Source organism: Stegodyphus dumicola, chromosome 9 (assembly GCF_044657685.1).
Source record: "Stegodyphus dumicola isolate Sdum_Otavi_A_Nest chromosome 9, ASM4465768v1".
NCBI lineage: Eukaryota > Metazoa > Arthropoda > Arachnida > Araneae > Eresidae > Stegodyphus > Stegodyphus dumicola.
Window position 1 is genome coordinate 89,763,225 of NC_140776.1, and position 20,107 is coordinate 89,783,331.

Below are 20,107 nucleotides of genomic sequence, written 5' to 3' on the forward strand. Positions count from 1 at the left end.
CTAGTTTAGATAACCTAATCTCAATACTGTAATATGTCATTCACATTACTAATTTTAATATATTCTATTATGTTTCCTTCAACTTCAGATTTATTTCCATTTCTGTTAGCTATATATTGAATATTTCCATGTTGATCGATCTCTTCTTTGGTCTTGATAAAAATGATGTTTAAATTGTTGTCTTCTGTTTTTGGTACTAACAATAAATTTTCATTTCAATTGGGTGCTTGTAGAACGGGTTCTATTCTCAAAACGTTCTTATTTTTTTTATCAATCTGCATTTTAATATCACCAACTGATTTGATTATAGCTCCTTTTTTCAGCTGTTATGGTTTGAATTTGTCATTCTTAAAACTTGTAAATATTTTTGTACTTCTTTCCATGTGTAATGTGGTATCTGAATCTGTATCCATTTAATTTTTTTATTGTTATTCTGTTTCATTCTGTGCATCCTTTCTATATGAATTAAAAGAAGTTTAAGAAAGAAGAAGAAAGAGATGAAGTTTCTTCTGTTTTCTTAGCTACTTCTCATAAACATATAGCTGACTCATATTCTCTTTCTTTACTTGCCATTCTAGCATTTCTTTTAAACTTCTCAACTTTCTGTGTTGTTCATTAGTTTTCTTTCTACATTCAGTTGATTTATAGCCTAATTTTTTACAACTAAAACATTTAATATTATTATGACATTCTTTTGACAAATGCCCTAATTTTCCACAATTAAAGCAATTTCTTCCATGATATTTCGATTTTGTTAAGTTTTTTCCCCCACTTTAGAACTGTTTCTGTTTATTTTTTCCTTCAGTTTCCTTTAATACCTGTTTTATTGCAGCTGAATCTTTTTCATTGTTGTTTTTAATGATTGTGACTTCAAATTCATTCTGAAGTTCTTCTATTGTGAAGTAAATTAATTCTTCATATTTTATTTCATCTCCCACTTAAGTACATGTGTTCAAGTGGGGGTATATGTATACTGCATTGCGGCATTACATAAGATAGCATAAAACAGATTAATTTTGAAAAGATGCAGTCCAGAAAGTTATTATAAACAATTGCTGCTATTAGAAAGGGGCGATACAGAGATTAATATGAAGAATTACAGGGCTATTGCTAATATACATCATAATTTTGATTTACATATTTTATATCTTATATATTTCCCCTTTCAAAGAGAAGAAGGTTAGCAACAGAAAAGCCTCTTAGGAAAAAGCATTAGAGTGAAAATTGAAAATGTATTTGGAAGAAAACCACGAAATTATAATCTAAGTAATTTTTAAGTAACAAAATTTTGTATACAACTTTTTTGGACAATAAATGTAAGTTTTAGAGGTTTATTAAAATTTTTAGTCCAATCAAAAAAAAAAAAAAAAAAATTAGGTTTCTTTTTCCCTCTCAAAATGTGCTTTTTTAAAGCTCTACAAATTTTCTTTCCAAATTTTATAAAAGTTGTACTAAATTATTCAAGAAATAATAATAAAAATTCACAGTTTCTGGAAATCCTTGGTTGGATGTTATTATGTAATTTTTACGGTCCTTCTCTTGGAATTTTTTTTTATAAAATCTTATATTCAGTATAAAAATTGTCCTTTTATATATCCATCAAATTCTATTAAAATTAATTATTCATTATTAATAATCACATTTCTTACAGTAAAGCAATGTAACATGGGCTTTAGAAATTAATAAACATAGAAATAGCAGAATACAGTGCAATAATGAAAATGCTTTTAATACAAAAGGGCAGGTCCTATGCGAGTAAATCACTGCAATGGCTGTGGGATGCTTAAATACAGTAGCAAATAAACATCTTCGTTCTTTCTACAAGGTTAACTGGGTTTTAGCAGTGTATAAATACATCAAAAATATTAATTATATGATTTATGCCCTCTTCAACGTTGCATAATTAAACATCAATTCAAATTCAAATATATGAAATTAAAACTAACAACTTTTATATTCAAGTTAGGTCTTACAAATTTAGTTATTAAATATTTTACATTACCTCACAGTAATAATGTGGACTTTATATAAATTTATAATTTTGTTAAAGAATCACTAAATTTCTTAATTTAAACATATGAAAACAATATAAAGAATAAATTATGAAATAACACTAAAATTACTCATGAGACTTATAAAGTAATTTTTAAAATATACTTTTGTATTATGCCTTTAAAAAACTAATGATAATACTTTTATTCACCCCCCCTCAGTCTTTGGACAGCACAAAATTTTCAGCATAATTTTCATTCTGGACATAGAAACAAAGTTGATTCAATTCCCTTGAAGATATTTAATTGATGAATGTAATGCTTTTGACAGAAATTCAAAGCAAATAAATGGCTTATGTAACACTTTATATAAACTCAGATCAATAACCTTGACTATAATGCAGAATCACTAATTATTTCAAGAACATTTTTCCCCCTCTAAGGTGATTTCCATTGGAGTTTCAAGAGGCTGGTAAAAAATTTGATGTATAATAAATCTGTAATAAAGTGTACGAAATCTTGATGATTAGGCAATAGTTGCAACAACTTCGTGAAGGCTTTTCTGTGCAATTTGCCTGGCACATAACAAAGTCTTCCAAATATTCTTAGTGTATTCCAAGTTATTTTTATTATTTTTGCTTTAAAATTTATGCTTATGGAATTGTGCTAGCCATGGAAGAACCTGCAGTAAAATTTCTGCAGGAATACTGAATTTTGCTGCAAAATCTCTAAATGCAACTACAAGGAGATGTGTTTGGTAGATAGCTGGTGTTCCTGAAATTTGCACCGTGCCATGTCTCTTTAGTTTTTTTTTAACAAAAACAGATCAATGTGTACTCGGGAAAAAGAATAGCTCAAAAAAATTACAAGAAAGATTTGGAAACAAATGTGTTTTATTTTTTAACATATTATGTAGTCCTGATTTAATAATTAAAATTTATATTTTAAATTGCTAAAGTGAGTTTTCTTTTCATAAGTTGACCATGTTTACTGATAAATATCAACAGTCTAGAAATCTTAAAAAAAAAAAAAAAAAAAAAAAATCCTGAACTACCAACTTGCACCTCATAAGTAACTTTTTACCATTTCATCTGTAAAAAATTTCCATATTACACATAGGTGGTTGTATTAATATGTAAGTACCAAATTCATTAGTGTGTATTGCATCCAGGAATAATAAAGAAAAAATTCAAAGTGTTATTTGTTTTTATTTAACTTTTTATCAAGCTATTTTATATAATGCAGACAAATAATAGATCTGTTATTCTATCTGTTTGGTTAAATAATGACAATATTATGATATTCAAGTGTGCTTTATATTTGTACTTTTGTGGCTTTAATGGTTGGAATGCAAAAAATTATTAAAATAGAAACATTTTTCATTCTTCATGATATTTTGACTTGATATCCAACCAATGACAGTAACACTGATAGAAAAAATATTATTATTAAAATGTCATAAATAGGTTACTGAAATTAAAAATGTTATTAAATATAGTTTTAAAATTATAAAAGCTTAACTAAATAAACAATTTGTTAAAACTTATATAACTTTGTTAAGTAAACTATTAAAAATATTTCTTCTAATTTTAACTTTTGAAAAATGAAAGTGTTTTTATAATTTTGGCACAAACTAACTTTTCCACATTTTTAAAAAATGCAAGAAATTTAGTCTGAGTTTGTTTTTGTGAAAAATTATGATATTGACAAGTTGGCAGAAACTTATCGTCCTCAGCTTTTTCACTAAATTCTTTTTGTTCCTAATTAGTTTGTATGTTATAGTGTATTTCCTGCTAATTTCATTTAATAAACAAATAACCCACCTTCATCAGTAGTTTTATTTTCTTATCTGCTTTTGTAAAATTGTAGATGTGATTTCCTGTGGGAAGGGGCACTGAGCATTTAATTTTGTATAAAAGTTGTGGTAAGCCACAAAGAATTTTAAGAAACATGGCTCGACTATATTTGTTATTTATTGAAAACTTAATTTCCTGTTTCTTATTCATACATTATTGTGTATATAATCTTTTCTGTGATTATTTAATCATTTTTAACATCATCTCTGTGTCATCATGATATCAATCAATCATTATTATTATCATTAGTATTAAAGTTTTTAAGCATTCATTTATATTTTCTTTATCTTCAAACCTTGTCTTTATTCCAGCTGAATTATAGCTAATATTAGCTTTATGGTAAACTTATTAAAATGTTTTTCTTGTTAACTATTTTTATAGTATATAGTTTCTAGTTTGTGCCGATTGTGCTTTCTTATTTCTGTCCTGAAAAGCTTAGTTAACCAAAAAAAAAAAAAAAAAGTAATATTAAATTTCAAATAAATTAAAAATTACATGCATCACCTTAATCATATGAAAGTACATGAATATTTTTTTCTCAAAGGCCCACACATTTTTTTGATACTTACATATTATATAGTCAGTCATGAAACTGTTGCCAAGCGGTGCATTTTAGTGCCAGTTATGGATAATGTCACATAAAAAGGCACTCATAATATCTGTGCTTTCATCTGATGTAACCTTGACTGCGTCTCCATAAGCTATGCTATGTTTTTATGAATAAGGATATAAACTTTTACTGCTGTATTATTTTCATGCATTTTAGAAAAATAATGATTAAAATTTTGAAATGTCTCTTCTATAGAAAAGTAAGAAATGGATTATTTTCAAAGGTATGTATGCTACCACCAAAAATATGTCTATTAAAGAACATGATATGATTAGCTGAATATGGTTGACAAAACTGTAATAGATTGGAACCTGCAGGAAGTTTGTACTCATAGCATTCTTAATAGAGCTTACTGTTAAATGGTAAGCCTTAACAAAATAGTAGAAACAGAAAAAGCCTAAGTGCAAAATGAAATGGGTCAATTACTGGTTGTTTATTAAATAAAGAGGCATCCATTTCTTCAAAATTCTGTAGGAACAATTGGCGCAACTTCACTAACTTTCATTCTTCATACGAAATCTTCACTAACTTTCATTCTTGATATGCTCTTATTTCTGATAGCTGTCAGGAATGTCCGAACTCCTTTTGCATTTAACCATATCATCAGTCATCATATTTCTCTAGGTGCATCATAGAAAATGACTAATTTTTCAGCCATGAAGAGGTAGGGCAACACACACATAAAAAGAAAAAAGAAGAGGAGGATTTAGGATGCAAGGATTATGTTAATTTTATTAACAGTTAAATTTTAAGTTAAAGTTCCTTTCCTGTCAAATTCTTAACTTCAACTTACTACTTCCGGCCAGAACGTAGTTTTGGAATCTTTCTGAATACTTAATGAGGAGGAGCGGTATTTAAACGGCAAAGTTACTTACAGAGTTAGGGAGAATCAAAGTTTCTGATTTACACGCGTCTGCCTTTTGGCTATTCTCTCTCTCAAAGCTGTTATTACGCTCAGCCATACTCAGGCCCTTGATAAGCTTTGTAGTCAAATAGAGTTAAGGGGCCAATTCGATTAGAATCTTGATAGCTTCAGCTATATTTCTTTAGTTAATCTTAGTTTTAGTTTAATTTTTAGTCTCTTAAGTTCAAGCTGAAGTGTTGGCTTTGGTTGTACACTCCAAGACGGAGTTTTTAACAAAACAATCTTATTGGAATAATAAAGGGTTAGTAACCCTTCCATCTTGTTGTTTCTTGTCACATGAGCTTAAGTGATTATTCACTAACTAGTTCTTAAGATTCGTCATTTCCTACAGTAACTGAGAATTACACAAGTGAGAATCTTACAAGGAAAAAGAAAAGTAACAAATTGTTAGAATAGGGACTGTTTAACTGAGTATGTTATTTAAATTTTAATTAAAGAATGCTAGTTCTAATGACTGTATATAGTAAAAATATGCATTATTTTTGTTGAAAACTTAATTAAATTAAGCTTGTTAAATAGTTATATGTACTTATAAGATACATAACTTCAGTATGTTTTTTGAAAAGTATTATGTACAAATTTATGGTACTCCAGAAATGTTTTAAAGTAGCTTTCTTTGGTAATTTAATATTCTATCAAATATTTTTTTATTTAATACTGTATCAATTACTTTTATGGGTTGTAATATATAAGTTATGCCTATAAAGAGTCAAATATATTAAAAAGCTATATGCATTTATTAGTAGAAATTACTTGTATGTGTAAATGTATTATTAATTGTTTTATTAGTGAAAAGGTTAAAGAATTCATTGACCTCCGAGGCTGTCGTTGGGCTTATAATTGTCCTGAATCTCTTAGTGGTCATGTTATCACATTAGCAACATTGAAAGATCTTGGTGAAAATGCAACATTTTTTGGAAACATATTATATTCTGGTAAGAAGTGTAAATGTATTTTTCACATTTCTGTTTCATAATTTTGTGTTGGGATTACAATAACTCCCCTTTTTTATTTCAATTGATTTCATTTTTGGTTACAAATCTATAAAAAAGTTTAAAATATAAAAAATTTACAGAAGGAATTAAAAAAGTTTTTTGTATGCATTTTTGTATGTTTACATAAATTGAGAAATATTTAAATTGCAGAGTTTAGAAATACTTATTTTAGATGTTACAAAATTTGCATAAATGAAAGTCTCTGTTAGATATGCAGATGATAAAAGTTATGGAATAGTCTTGCATGCATTTTCTGTAGCTGATACAGAGTAAAACCTATCAAGTAAGTGGCTTATGAAATGTTGTATGAATCAAATTGTATTTCAGTTTTGTTTATAAAGGTTAATTATATTTGGAAAATACTTATAGGCCCAGAAATATGCTTAGAAATAGTTAAAAAAATACCCACAGCCATTCTGCTGGGTGTGAAGTAAAGAGGAGAATGTTCATTTCATTTATTAAGTCTAAGTTATTTCTGTAGATATTTTATTAGTGATACCATCATTCAGTTACGATTTGGAAAATATTTCTATTTTGCCTCATTGAAATAGAATTGCATGGGCATTGTTCAGTCTGTCACTTAACCATCCTTGCTCCTTTTGGATTGTTGCCTGTACAAGTGCTTTGGAATGTAGAATTGAAGGGCATCATATTCAACTCCATTGATGTACAGATACATATATATGAGTGTGATAAAATCAAACAATCCAGTAAATGTTGTTGATTGGTAATGTGAAGTTCTGAGGAATGTTCTATGCTAACAAGTTCTGAGGAATGTTCTCTGCTAACAAGTTCTGAGGAATTATTAGCAATGCTAACAAGTTTCCTTTGACACATATTGTTCGGAATTTAACAGCTGTTTATTAGTGTATTCAAAAAATTTCTTGCATCATCGGTAAGAGGAAGCTTAGAGTATGTAGCACTTTAAGTAGTGCTATATTTTAACAGGACAATGTGCATCCACATTTGGCAAACATTTCATACGGATATGCATGAAAAACCATTGTCTTAACATAGCATGCTCTTAAATTGGTTTCCCTTTGAAAATATCTAGTTTCTAAACTTTTTAATGTATTGCCTAATAAAAGTATCAAGATATCATTGAATAGGATGTACAGGCTCAACCAAGAACCTCTTCAAACAACAGCAAATTTAGGTAATATCCAAGACATTATAGTATGTCATTTGTGTGCTTTCTAATTGTGACAAGCAGTGAAGCATGCTACCTACAAAGGTGGATCCATTTCTTGTTTTTACCTTCCCTTACAGATATTAAATTATTATTTTTTTCTTTGACATAATAAATGTGCTCTGTGTTACCTAACTACTTGTGTCTATAAATTTCAGGAAAATTGTATTATTATATTTTGGGGCTGCAATTTCAAATTCACTCTATATATTTGAAGGGGGATATTAATGGAGAAAGTTTGTTATCTGTGCTCATTATAAGTAATTATTGTGAATTATGTATAAAATACAAATTAAATAAATATACACTAACATCTTATATTTTCATATGGTATTGAATAGGCTTAAATAAACAATTTATAGAAATGCTATTGAAATTGGAATACATTGCAATAGATAATATGGATCTTTTCCATTATAGGGCAACACATATTAAATAAATATCTTTAGAAAGGTATATATCTTGGTATTTCCAGCAGAAAGGTGCAAATGATAAATAAAAACAAAATGCCATTTGAATAGATTTTAGCCAACATTGTTGCCTACTGGTAAGCTTTTAATTAGATATTATTGGATTCGTATCACATAGTAACAGTGTTCTTTCATCTAAATAAGAACTACCAGTGTGTTGATTGTTTTTGGACAATCAGCAACAACAGCAGTGCCCTTCATAGCCAACTCAAATGTCTCCATAGATGGTTATGATAATCAGCCCCAACCTCAAATGGCCTCATATGGTAGCCCACCTGATCTTCCAGCCTAACCTGCTCAGCAACAGAATCAGCCTACCTCCCAGCAGCAACCTCCTCCCCCCTTAATCTTCTCAACAGCAACAATGCCTTCCTCACAACAGCAGCTGCCCCTCATGCTCCTTCTTCACAGTAACAACAGCAGAAGCATATTTCACCATCACCAATTTTAGTTCTTTTTTATTGAAATAACTAACTTAAGAGATACATTTGTTATGTTTAGAAAATTTCTGCAATATTGTTTTACAGAGGAAGATATTTCAGAACATATGTGTTGGGCATATGCTTTTCAAATGCAGAAATTTCAATACAAACTCATTTAAATGGAACTCGTTTGTGTGGGAAAAAATTTATACATATGGTGTTATAAGATAATTTATGAAAAAAATGTAAATAACTGGTATTCATATATCTAGGGGAGAGACAATGATTTTTCTAGAGAGACAGTAAATGCTGTACTTCAGCAATCTTTCCCTTCTGATCCAGAGGAAAATGATAATCACTTGCATAAGGAGTACCAGTGAGCTGTGTGTACCGCTTATTTTTCTTTGGTTGTCTTTTTTTCCTGTGATGAAGTTAACACAATTATTTCTATGCTAGCATCAAATAAAGCACCTGGTCCTGATTTTATATCAAATGAAATTATTAAACAGTTTCTTCTGTTCTGTATAAACTTTTCAATGTTCATCTCGATGTTGGCATTTTTTCATGTATTTGGGAACATGCTCAGGTGATATTATTTCTAAAGGCAATGAGTCTAGTGTTCCTTATTTGAATAACGTTAGATATATAAGCTTACTTCCTAATCTAGATAGGTGCTTGGAAAAACTTTTTGTCAACAGAATCTGCTGGTATCTGCACCAAGGAGACTTTCTGGTGATCAGCATGGTTTTACTTGGAAGGGGTTGCCGTCAAGGCTCAGTTTCTGGGCCTACTTTTTAGATTATTACTATTAATGATAAAAATAAATCAAAGCTCAAAGCTTAAAAAATCTTGCCTGTGGAAATATAGCTTTTGCGGATATGTGGGTTTGCTTTCAGAATAGAGATCTTCCTGCTGCTTTTTTTGCACAGGAGACTTTAAACCTCACCTCCGATTGATCAAAAGGTTTTAAATTGGACTATAATCCAAATAAAACTAGAGTCATAATTATTGAAAAGTGAAGCATTTTTTATGATAAATTTCATTTATTTCTCGATGGAACCATTGGCTGTGGTACAGCAAATGAAATATATTGGAGTTTTCCCTAACTATAAATTTTCTTGGAAGCAATGTCTAGTTTACATATCAGAGTAATATAATAAATTACAGCATGAAATATGTTGAATTGCACACAACATGAATGGTATTAACCACACTGGTACAGTGTGTTCGGTGTGAACACACCAAAAATATTCTCTTTAGACACTGAAAATAATTGATAAATATCATGAAAACTATACTAATGGTTACTTTTAATCTCTTTTATGAATAATAGATGGCAGCACCACACAAGCAAATCATTAACTAAGACACAATAACACGCCGAATAAATACTAATTCAGAAGTCAAACAACAAAAATCAGCATTAATTTACAAAATTTTCACAGGACTAGTTTCGATGGTTTTACCGAACCATCATCTTCAGCTGCAAAACCGCAAATGAACAAGATAGGAAATAATGTTTAGATAAGATAAGAAAGCCTGGACAAGAATAAGCAAGTGGCGCCATCTGTTGGCGAAACCAGAACTAAAACATAATTTCTCTAAAAGCCGAAGGCAAATTTGGATTGGAATTAGGATCGTTAACTAGAACAGAAAGATTTCTATGAATGTGAAATGCCTCTAGAAAATCCAGTTCTCCAATGGAAGATGCCCTTTGAATAACCTTGGCAGCAGAAAAATTGAAAGTGTGACCCCCGGACCAACAATGCCGAGCAACAGAATTTTTAATTTGCATTGGCCAGGCTGGGAGAGCCTTGAAATTTCGCGTCAAAGAACATGAGGCATATGTTGGAAAGGGGGAGGCACAGGGGTCTTCTGTTGCTCGGCATTGTTGGTCCGGGGGTCACACTTTCAATTTTTCTGCTGCCAAGATTATTCAAAGGGCATCTTCCATTGGAGAACTGGATTTTATAGAGGCATTTCACATTCATAGAAATCTTTCTGTTCTAGTTAACGATCCTAATTCCAATCCAAATTTGCCTTCGGCTTTTAGAGAAATTATGTTTTAGTTCTGGTTTCGCCAACAGATGGCGCCACTTGCTTATTCTTGTCCAGGCTTTCTTATCTTATCTAAACATTATTTCCTATCTTGTTCATTTGCGGTTTTGCAGCTGAAGATGATGGTTCGGTTAAAACCATCGAAACTAGTCCTGTGAAAATTTTGTAAATTAACGCTGATTTTTGTTGTTTGACTTCTGAATTAGCAAATCATTAACGTTGAGATATATTCTGTTTTTAAAGACACTGATTTTCAAAGAAATGTTTCAGATTTGTTTTAAATGTAAAGAATATCAATGAAAAAATCTTATATAATTTTGTTGTTCGTATGCTAATCTGCCTATTCTGTATTACTTCTAATTTTTATCTTTGAAATATTGCATATAATGAAGCCTTCAGTGTATGGTGTGTTTGGACTGAACACACAGTACTGGTAGCACTTGTGACGTGGGGGTGTGTCACAGAATCTGGTCTCATGCTTCAAACACGGGGGAGGCTGAGAACACAAATTTATTTAGATTTGTTTTTGGTTTTGAAGACCCCAGTGCTTTGTTTTCACTTAGCTATTTGATTTTCAGCGAGAGCAGACTCTTTTTTTTCTCTTGCTTTCATCATGTGTAGTTTGCTTAGTTTTGATTTCTGTAGATTTTTATTTGTATATATATTTAATAATTATTTTTTCTAGTCAATAATTAATTGTAAATATTATAGTATTTAAATTATTTTTCTTATAAATTTTAAAATTGTGTAAATAGCTCGGAGAGGCCTTGGCATTGCTGAAGTAATGAGAGTTTCCTTTTATTTCCTGGTATTTTTGGGGGGAGATGTAGAGTAGCAGGCCTCCCCCAAGATGCACCCTGGGTTAGGCTAAATCTGCTACAGAGATCAGATTCTACTGTTTTTTTAAATCAAAGTATTTTACTATAATACGTCCTTCACAGCAAAGCTCACCTATCGCAGCTCGTGCAGCTCAGTGTCTTCGCTTCAGACACACCCACAAAATAAAAATGGTTTGTGCAATCTTTGTCAAATTATACCTGCATACTCTCTTAGGCCTAAATAGACTGCCTACAAATTTTTTTGGTAAAATTCCAACTTTAAAGAGTAGCATGCCGGAAAGGGTTAATGTTGATGTACATTTGCTTATCTATAAGGAAAGAACTGAACCCTTCATAATGTACAGCTTTAGAGTTTGGGATATGGTGCTTAAGAGGAAGATAAGTTAAAAATATCTGCAATGTATTCAGAGGTGGATACTTCTACAGGTCTTTTATGGATATAATAACATAAGTTATGAGTCTGTCTATGCACTGTCTTGTTTTTCTCTAGTTGACATTGCCATTCTTCATAATATTGCCTTTTTGCCTTTAGGAAAATCTCTCTGCTGCTTCTGTCTCTGTTTATGATTGTGTTTTGCTCCATCTGTTCTTCCTTACAGCTCATAAAGACTGTTAATGCGATTCAATTGAACATTAAAATCGGAGATGATTTCCCTGTAACTTGTACTGGTGGCCGTAAAATTCATGACAAAGTTGTCTTATGAAATGGTTTTAAATTTGAGTATTTTCAATTTAGAATTTGAGATGGATGCACAATTTTTATAGCTGAACTCTTGTGTTTAAATTTTGCCATCAAATGGATCACTGAACAAAATAAGGATGTTTTGGACTTCCTAACTTGTAACAGTTTCCTTTTATTCTTGGAGACCCTAAAATGTATTTCTTCTAATAACAGAATCTTTAAGGTTCAAAGACAACTTACTTAAAAAGTTTTTTTTTTTTTTTTTTAAATTTTATTTTATTCTATTGCTTTTACATTTGTTCATGTATATATGGATGTTGTTGGGAATGAATGTATTGATATTGACATTTTTCTCATGTTCCTAAATCCTTTTATAAGAAGATTAAGAATAAAATTATTGTGAATTCATGGAATCATGAATACATAAGTTCAAATAAAGGGAGTTTAACTGAGAGATTTTTCCCTTCCATCAAAATGAGGTTGTCATGTCATAATTTTTTTACAAGTTATGAAATGACGCTGTACTGGCAATGGAAATTTTAAAACAAATTTAGGTTAGGTCTAGAGACCTTTTGTGATTGCAGCATCAGTAGCTAGGAAAATGTTGAACATGTACTTTTTCTGTGTTCCAAACTTGACAGTGAAAGAAAGACCTTTAAACTGGCACTTAAAAATATTATATTAACTGGCCTCTTAATTTTCATCAGTTTATTTTTGAGAGAAGTACTTTTGACTATTTTTGCAAATTCATTGTAAATTAGTGTAATCCTTCATAAATTATAGTGTCTTTCTTTTTTTTTTTTTTTTTTTTAATTTTTCTTGTACTGTTAATTTTTGTGTATTGTGTTTCATACTTATTTCTCTAAGTCCCATGTGAATATTTTTGTACTACATAAGGAACTAATTATTTTTTAAAATTATTAATAATAATAAATTCATTTAAATTGTGAACTCGTTTGCTTACTTGACTAGTTCAGCATTTCTTTCTACATTGCAGATTGTGTTGGAATGCACTGTAAAACTGAACTCTTGATATTGTGAAAGAAATCAATGTTTAGATCATACTTAAATTTGTATTCTATTTAAGAATGTATTTAAATTTGTATTTTATTTAAGAAATATTTATTTATACAGGATCACATTTGGAATCAATTAAAATGGTTATAGCAAAGAAAGTTGATGCTGCAGCAGTTGATGCAAATTGTTTGGCTCTTTTCCTTGATAGGAATCCTCATTTTGCAGATGACTTGAAAGTGTTGACTTCTTGGGGAATGCTACCACCATATCCATTTGTAGTTAATTACAACTTACCTGGTAATTAGTTTGTTTTTTATTATTCATAAAGTATTAGAGAATTCGGTTTTCAGAATTTTTTTAAAATTAACCATTAATAGTTTTTGAATGTATATGTCACTTGATGAATATTTGTCATTGTGAAAGCTGCTATAACATAGTGGGCAACTGAAGCATTGTATGGTATGGCAGAGTCTGAAGAGCAGTAATAAAAGTTAAAAATTCAGACATATGATACATATACAGAAAATATATATTATACTAACTTTAATGTTATAGTAGCATTTTAGTTTTTATTCATTGGGTAACAAATATTATAGATTCCTGATTGATTAAGCTAATACTAGGGGTAAGTTAATAAATGGAAAATCATGGTGCTTAATCCTAAGCAGTTAAAATACTCAGCAGAGAGAAATAACCAATATTATAATTAACTGATAAACACTATAGAGAGTTAAAATCGCAATAACAACCTTGTATTTAGCTTACATATGTTAAAACACTGAATCGATTTCGAAGGCAGCTAAAGGTCCCTCCTCATCAGGAGAACAAAATTACTAGAAAGGGGAAAAAGAAGAAAAAGCATTGGCAAAGGAGTCTCAGAAACACGTGGTCGTTATCAGCACACACGTGGTCATAACTGGATTTTGAATCAGATTTTCACTGGCCACCTACTTTTACTGAGCCAGGTTATCTGATCAAACATATAACACAAAGACTTAAATGCAAACAAATCAAGGAAGTAAAAAAATAGGGAGTGAGGAGCAACTGCACCTTCATGCACCTAGACTGAACCTCGAATAAGTCAGAAGGTTCAGGTGAGGGGCCACTGCACCTTCATGCACCTAGACTGAACCTCGAATAAGTCAGAAGGTTCAGTCTTGGTGTGTGAAGGTGCAGTTGCTCCTCGCTCCCTATTTTTTGACTTCCTTGATTTGTTTGCATTTGATCAGATAGCCTGGCTCGGTAAAAGTAGGCGGCCAAATCTGATTCAAAATCTGGTTACGACCACATGTGTGCTGATAACGACCACGTGTTTCTGAGACTCCTTTGTCAATGCTTTTTCTTCTTTTTCCCCTTTCTAGTAATTTCGTTCTTCTGATGAGGAGGGACCTTTAGCTGCTCTCGAAATCGATGGAGTGTTTTAACATATGTACGCTAAGTACAAGGTTGTTATTGCGGTTTAATTGTCACATTGGCGTGTTTCTCTTCTATACTATAGAGAGTGTTTACACATGTTTAGAACAATTTCGATGAAAAATTGTAAAAAAATCAAATGTTTTGGAATAAAAGTTTCTGACAACAGCTTCTTATTTGAAATTAAAAATATCACTGCTACTTTTAAATTTATTCTTCTACTAAAATGTTGCATGTAAGAAAGCTGTGGATTGAAGAATATGTTTTTGTTCTGAAGAGAAATATTCCTATTCCATGATTTAAAAATATTTTAAAATGCATTATATTGAAATTTCTAAGTGCAATATTATTAATCTGAAAAAGAAAAATAATCAATTATTATTACTTCTGCGTGAAAGAAGAATCCAAACAAATACCTGAAAGAGCTACATATTGCTTCGTATACTATTTCTGAAGTTAATTGTTGGTAAAAAGAGAAAATCCACTGACCAGAAGTCTTTAAATACATGTGTAGCAACAATAAATAAAATAATAAACCAAGGTTTACAAATTAAAAAGTCTGGCTCAAAGATTTAAAAAAAGGCTGAATCAAGATTTGCTAATTAAAAAAGCATAATGTTCACCAGCTTTTGCCGAGGCATATGGCTGAATGCAGAACTATTTGTAGAACATTATGTGAAATCTGTTTAGAAGGAGATAAATGAAAAAAAAAAAAAAAACATTACAACTAGTGAAGAAGCATACGTTTACCTAAATGACTGCAATAAAAAAGGTCTATTTATTATTGAAAACAAAGAGAAAAAAATGTTCAGACCTAGTTCCTCAATTCAAAGAAAGTTTCAATAAGTTTATGCTTGTTTCAGGTTTTCCTTATAGTGGATACCTGCTAAATCTCCGGTTTTTCCGAGAGACTCCCAGTTTTTCATTAAATCTCCTGGTAGTTCATTATATCTCCCGGTTGTTAATTTTCTGTCTTTTCTAAGAAAAATGTTTTCCAGCTATAAATGAAATTAATTAAACTAAATTAAGCAAATGCCACTTCCCCATCTGTAATGGTTTTCAAAAAAATTTTTCTTATTTTATTTCATCTGAATTGTATTTTCTCCTTATTATGTATTACTTATCAAATTTCATCTGATCTGAGTTGGCTTAATCTACTGTAGACATTTGTAAACAGGGTTCTTACGGTCCTTAGGTTTTTTAAAATCAATTTTTGGTCCTTAAAAATCCTTAATTTCGGCCAAAATGGGTAGAAGGTTCTTAATTTTAATCAACAGAAATTTCTGTTTGTTTTTATGACTGCCATTTTTAGTGTGAATTAGCATTTTGGAGGAATATTTTTGATGATTCACTTATAAATATGGTTATATTTTGGATGGGTTCATAGATTGTTATTTGTTCCTATTTCTGATATAAATGGTGGGATACTTGAGTTTCTGAGCAAGAAATGAAGCTTAAACATTTCGAAATTGTTTCAATTTTTTCTAATGAAGACCTCTTAAACAACTTTTAGCTTTTAGGGATGTGAATTTTTTTTATTAAATGGTTCTAAATTTGGCGACTTATCAACATTTTGGCGATTTTGAGGTCAGTTTCTATAGAAAATTTTTAATTCAGAGATCTGGGAATTTTTCAACGATTTTTTTCTAAAACATTGTAACATTGATAAATTTCATTATAATAATGGTAATATATTGAAATTTTATTTAAAAAATAACATTAAAATAAAACATTTTTATTTTTTGCTGTCATATTACATAGTTTCATTTTGGCCATTTATTATACAATATTTTGAATCTGAAAAATAAACAAGGTATAATGCTATAACACAATTTATGAAACAGTTCTTAGCAAAAGCAAAATATCTGTGTAATTAATTAAAAATATCTTCTTTTTAATTTTTTTTTATGGTAAAAGTTTTTTCCATGTTATTGTCTCAGAATATTCAGTATTCTCAGAATATGCATAAGTTTTCTCTATAAAATTAATTTTACACTTCTCCCCTCTGATTTTTTTCCCAAAATATTTCTGGCTTTTTGCTGTTATAGAATTTGTAGGCATAATTTTTCTTTAGAATTTTAGACATTGCAGCTTGGAAAGTTTAGAAGCGTTTGAAGGCAAGATTTATAGACCCGCGATTCTAGAAGATTCCAGAAAAATGTGACAAAATGAAAAATGTCTCCCTGGTATTAACATGTAATGGATGTATTTTACAGAACGTTTTTGATGAATTTCTTACTTTTTGGAGAACATTTAGAAGAACAATGAAAACATAATACAGTAAAAGTCCAGAAATTCGCAAAGCTTGGGGACCAGAGGTTGTGTGGATTTCAGGACAGAAAAGATAAATCATAATATTCAGACTAAAAGTGCAAAATGAATAAGGCATATTAGATACATTAATTAAATTATTATATAAATTATTGCAATAACTTATTATATGCATTAAATTATTATTACATATATAAATTGATTATATTATTCATTGTATTATATATACGCAGCATCGAGGTTTACCGATTTCGCCTTATGCAAAGATTTCCGGTTTCGGATTCGGTGTTAGAATCACTGTTGCTATAAAATTTCAACAGCTTTTCTTTATTTTTCTGTATATCGTACACAATCGTATCGCATTTCCATACGATTCTGCTATAAACCAAGGAGTAGCACCAGTCTCCATCTTTTGCAGAATTTGCACTTTTCGTATTACCATCAATGCAACGTGTTTACGTTTTTCAACGTTGCAAGCAGTAAAATCATGAGTGTGTTTCTTACCTGTAATTATATTAAAAAGGGCTGAATTAAAAAATATTCTTAATTTATCTACAAAATATCTGAATAAAAAAAAGGCAGCACTAAATAATCTCGTGAAATAACAAAGCTCAGAAAATACAATGTGAATCGTGAACTTGAAAGAAGAGTTGAGTAAATTGTCTGCTTTCTTACCTTGATACAGATTAGAGGAAAAAAAAACTTTTATCATGATGCCAATAATTTGGTATTTCCGTTATGGCTCATTATTATTCAGTAATTATGACGTCATTATTTGGTAAGTATTTTTTTTTTCGATATTTCGTACTCAATGTTGTGGTTTCCGGAACTTATAAACTGAATGTTTATATTTTGAGAGGCAATGCAGATTTCCGGATTTCAAGAGTTGGCGGATTTCAGATTGGCAGATTTTTGGTATTTGACTGTATGAATATTTTACTTCTGATACTAAAATCTTTTTCTTAACATATTTATCTTCCCCTTATTTTCCCTACTTTTTACTAGCCACAAGCATGGAAAATATCAAAAGTGCTTCTAATCTTATCACATGGACGGTCATTATAAAAAGGAATTTTTTCATTAATAAAGAAATTGAAAACTGGCAGTTTAAAAGATTCATCTAATACGTCTTAATGCATCATACACAGGGTTGGCGCTAGACATTTTCCCACCTGATGCAATCTCTGTGGATCCTAAATTCTACTGCTTCCAGTGCCTGCTCTAAATTCTTAAAGTTTTGTCATTTCTAGACTTTGTTGTTCGGTGTGTCACTAAATTCTAAAATTCTGCCACACCAGCTCTGTAACTGGCCCTTACCATATTTATTTCATATTTCATCTGAATGTTCATATGACTAAAGAAATAAAATTAGCAGCTTTTTCTATACATTCTAAATGCATTTAGTTTTTTAGAATAATAGAAATCTTTAAATCCAGAAATTCTAAAATGAAAAGGCAATGCATTGGAAGAAAGAAACTGAATACATAAAGAGAAAAAAATATATTCTTCAAATATATGTACATTTATTATTATGTAAATTACCCAGTTGTTTATAAATTCAGCCTTTACTATAATTTCTCATTTTGATTTCCTCCCCAGAATGTAAATCACTTAGACAGTTTTGAAATTGAGGTTTTTGGACCTCAATTTCAATGGTTTGGTTTGTAAGACAGAGTGTGTTTCTGATCTCCACTTGTTCACTGCATTAGTTTTTGCCAGCTCTGATCATTTGTAATTATTCGTCTTTGGATTATCATTGCTGACATTTGAATTTGTTATGATGATAGAGTTACTGAGCCAGCATAAATTAAAATTATATTGTATAGTCTTAGAGTCCACATTTTTAGTTTGAATTTGACTCTTGTTTAATAACATCACCATAAGCTGTAATTGATTTTGATAGCATAAGAACATGCGTTTATGTTCCAAGTTCTTTTTAAATAAGAGGCTTGTCTGACTTTGTAGTTACTTTCAGACATAACAGTAATTTGCTTCATGTCTGTGTGGGGATTTTGGACTGTTTAACTTTTACCAGATCAAATAAAACCCTCATAGGTACCTTGTGGAGAGGTTGACAAGTTAGGAGATAAAGCATGCAGAAACATTGGTTTGTGTATTGAGACAAATTTCTGATTGTTAGAAAGGATGCTTAAAAAGAAGGAAATTGATATAAATCAGTCAAAATATCTGGGAAGGCTTCAAATTAAAAGAGCAAATAAATATTTTTGTTGAGTGTTTTTGCTACAAAACATAAATGTTTAAAACATAAAGGTTTTAATGTGTAATTATCCTAATATCATTTAAGAATCAATGTCATAAATTACATATATTTTAAACTATGCAACTTTATTAGATTGGGATTTTTATAGGGCTTTTTAAACAAATATTGTTAAAAAAATTATAGTGGCCATGTAAATCCATAATGACTAAGGTTATCTAACTAGCCAATTTAATTAAATTACTTATAACTAACTTATTACCTTTAAAAATGATCTCTGCATAGTTTAAAGGGAGTTATTACTTTTCATTTATCCTTACCATGGTCACAAGATAAAACTGAAAAATGTAAAATTCATGTAAAACTTATTCATTGCATTTAGTGAGATTTGAAATAATACAAAACAACTTGTCACTCTATTACTTTGGCTTATTGGAACGTTAAAGTATATTAACTGCATTATAACCCCTGGAATTCTACACAAAGCTAAAACACTAACTGCATCAGACAGAGCCCAACTAACTTTCAAAACTTGCCAGCAGTGCCTAGATCAGGTCTTTCAGGTTTGTTCTGATCAGTAGGTCTCTCTCTAGGCAGACAGCAGCGGTGACAACAGCCAGTCTTTGTTATAAATCATGCTGATTATTATTTTACTTCTCATTTTAACGTATGCCACTTGACATAAAATCTACCTGCTATTTAAACCTCTAGACTGAGTAAATATGGGACAAGATGAGACATTAAAAAAAAAAAAAAAATTCAACATTAAGCTAACTGTTAGTAAAACGTAAATAAAATGTCACTTATCTTCTTTCAAATATGTTCAACTATTATAAGTGTAAAATATTTAACGCTATTTCATAAAGTTTATTTATTCCGAAACTTATTAATAATTATGTTAATTATGTTTAATAATAGTGCATCCTACTTACAACTGTATTTTTTGGGATGGTATTACAAGAGTGAAGTTCAGGCATAGATAATATTTTTATTTGAATTTATTCAGTTCCTATTTGCTTATAGGTTCTTAATTTTTTTCATTAATGGTCCCTTAAAAGTCCTTAAAAGTGCTTAATTTCTGTGTACTGAAATGTGTATGAACCCTGGTAAATTTTTATATGAAGGTTCGAGCAATGACTAATTCTTGTTTT

The 20,107-nt window shown here is 30.1% G+C and overlaps 1 protein-coding gene across 2 annotated transcripts in view; it reads left to right on the forward strand.

Annotated features, from left to right (window-relative positions):
• Positions 1-20,107, forward strand: part of LOC118189723 (uncharacterized) — a 60,563-nt gene that overhangs the window by 5,794 nt on the left and 34,662 nt on the right. For both annotated transcript variants that reach the window (XM_035360383.2, XM_035360382.2), the window contains exons 4-5: positions 6,172-6,317; positions 13,172-13,351. In XM_035360383.2, coding sequence (XP_035216274.1) covers positions 6,172-6,317; positions 13,172-13,351 — 326 coding nt within the window. The remainder of the gene's footprint in view (positions 1-6,171; positions 6,318-13,171; positions 13,352-20,107) is intronic.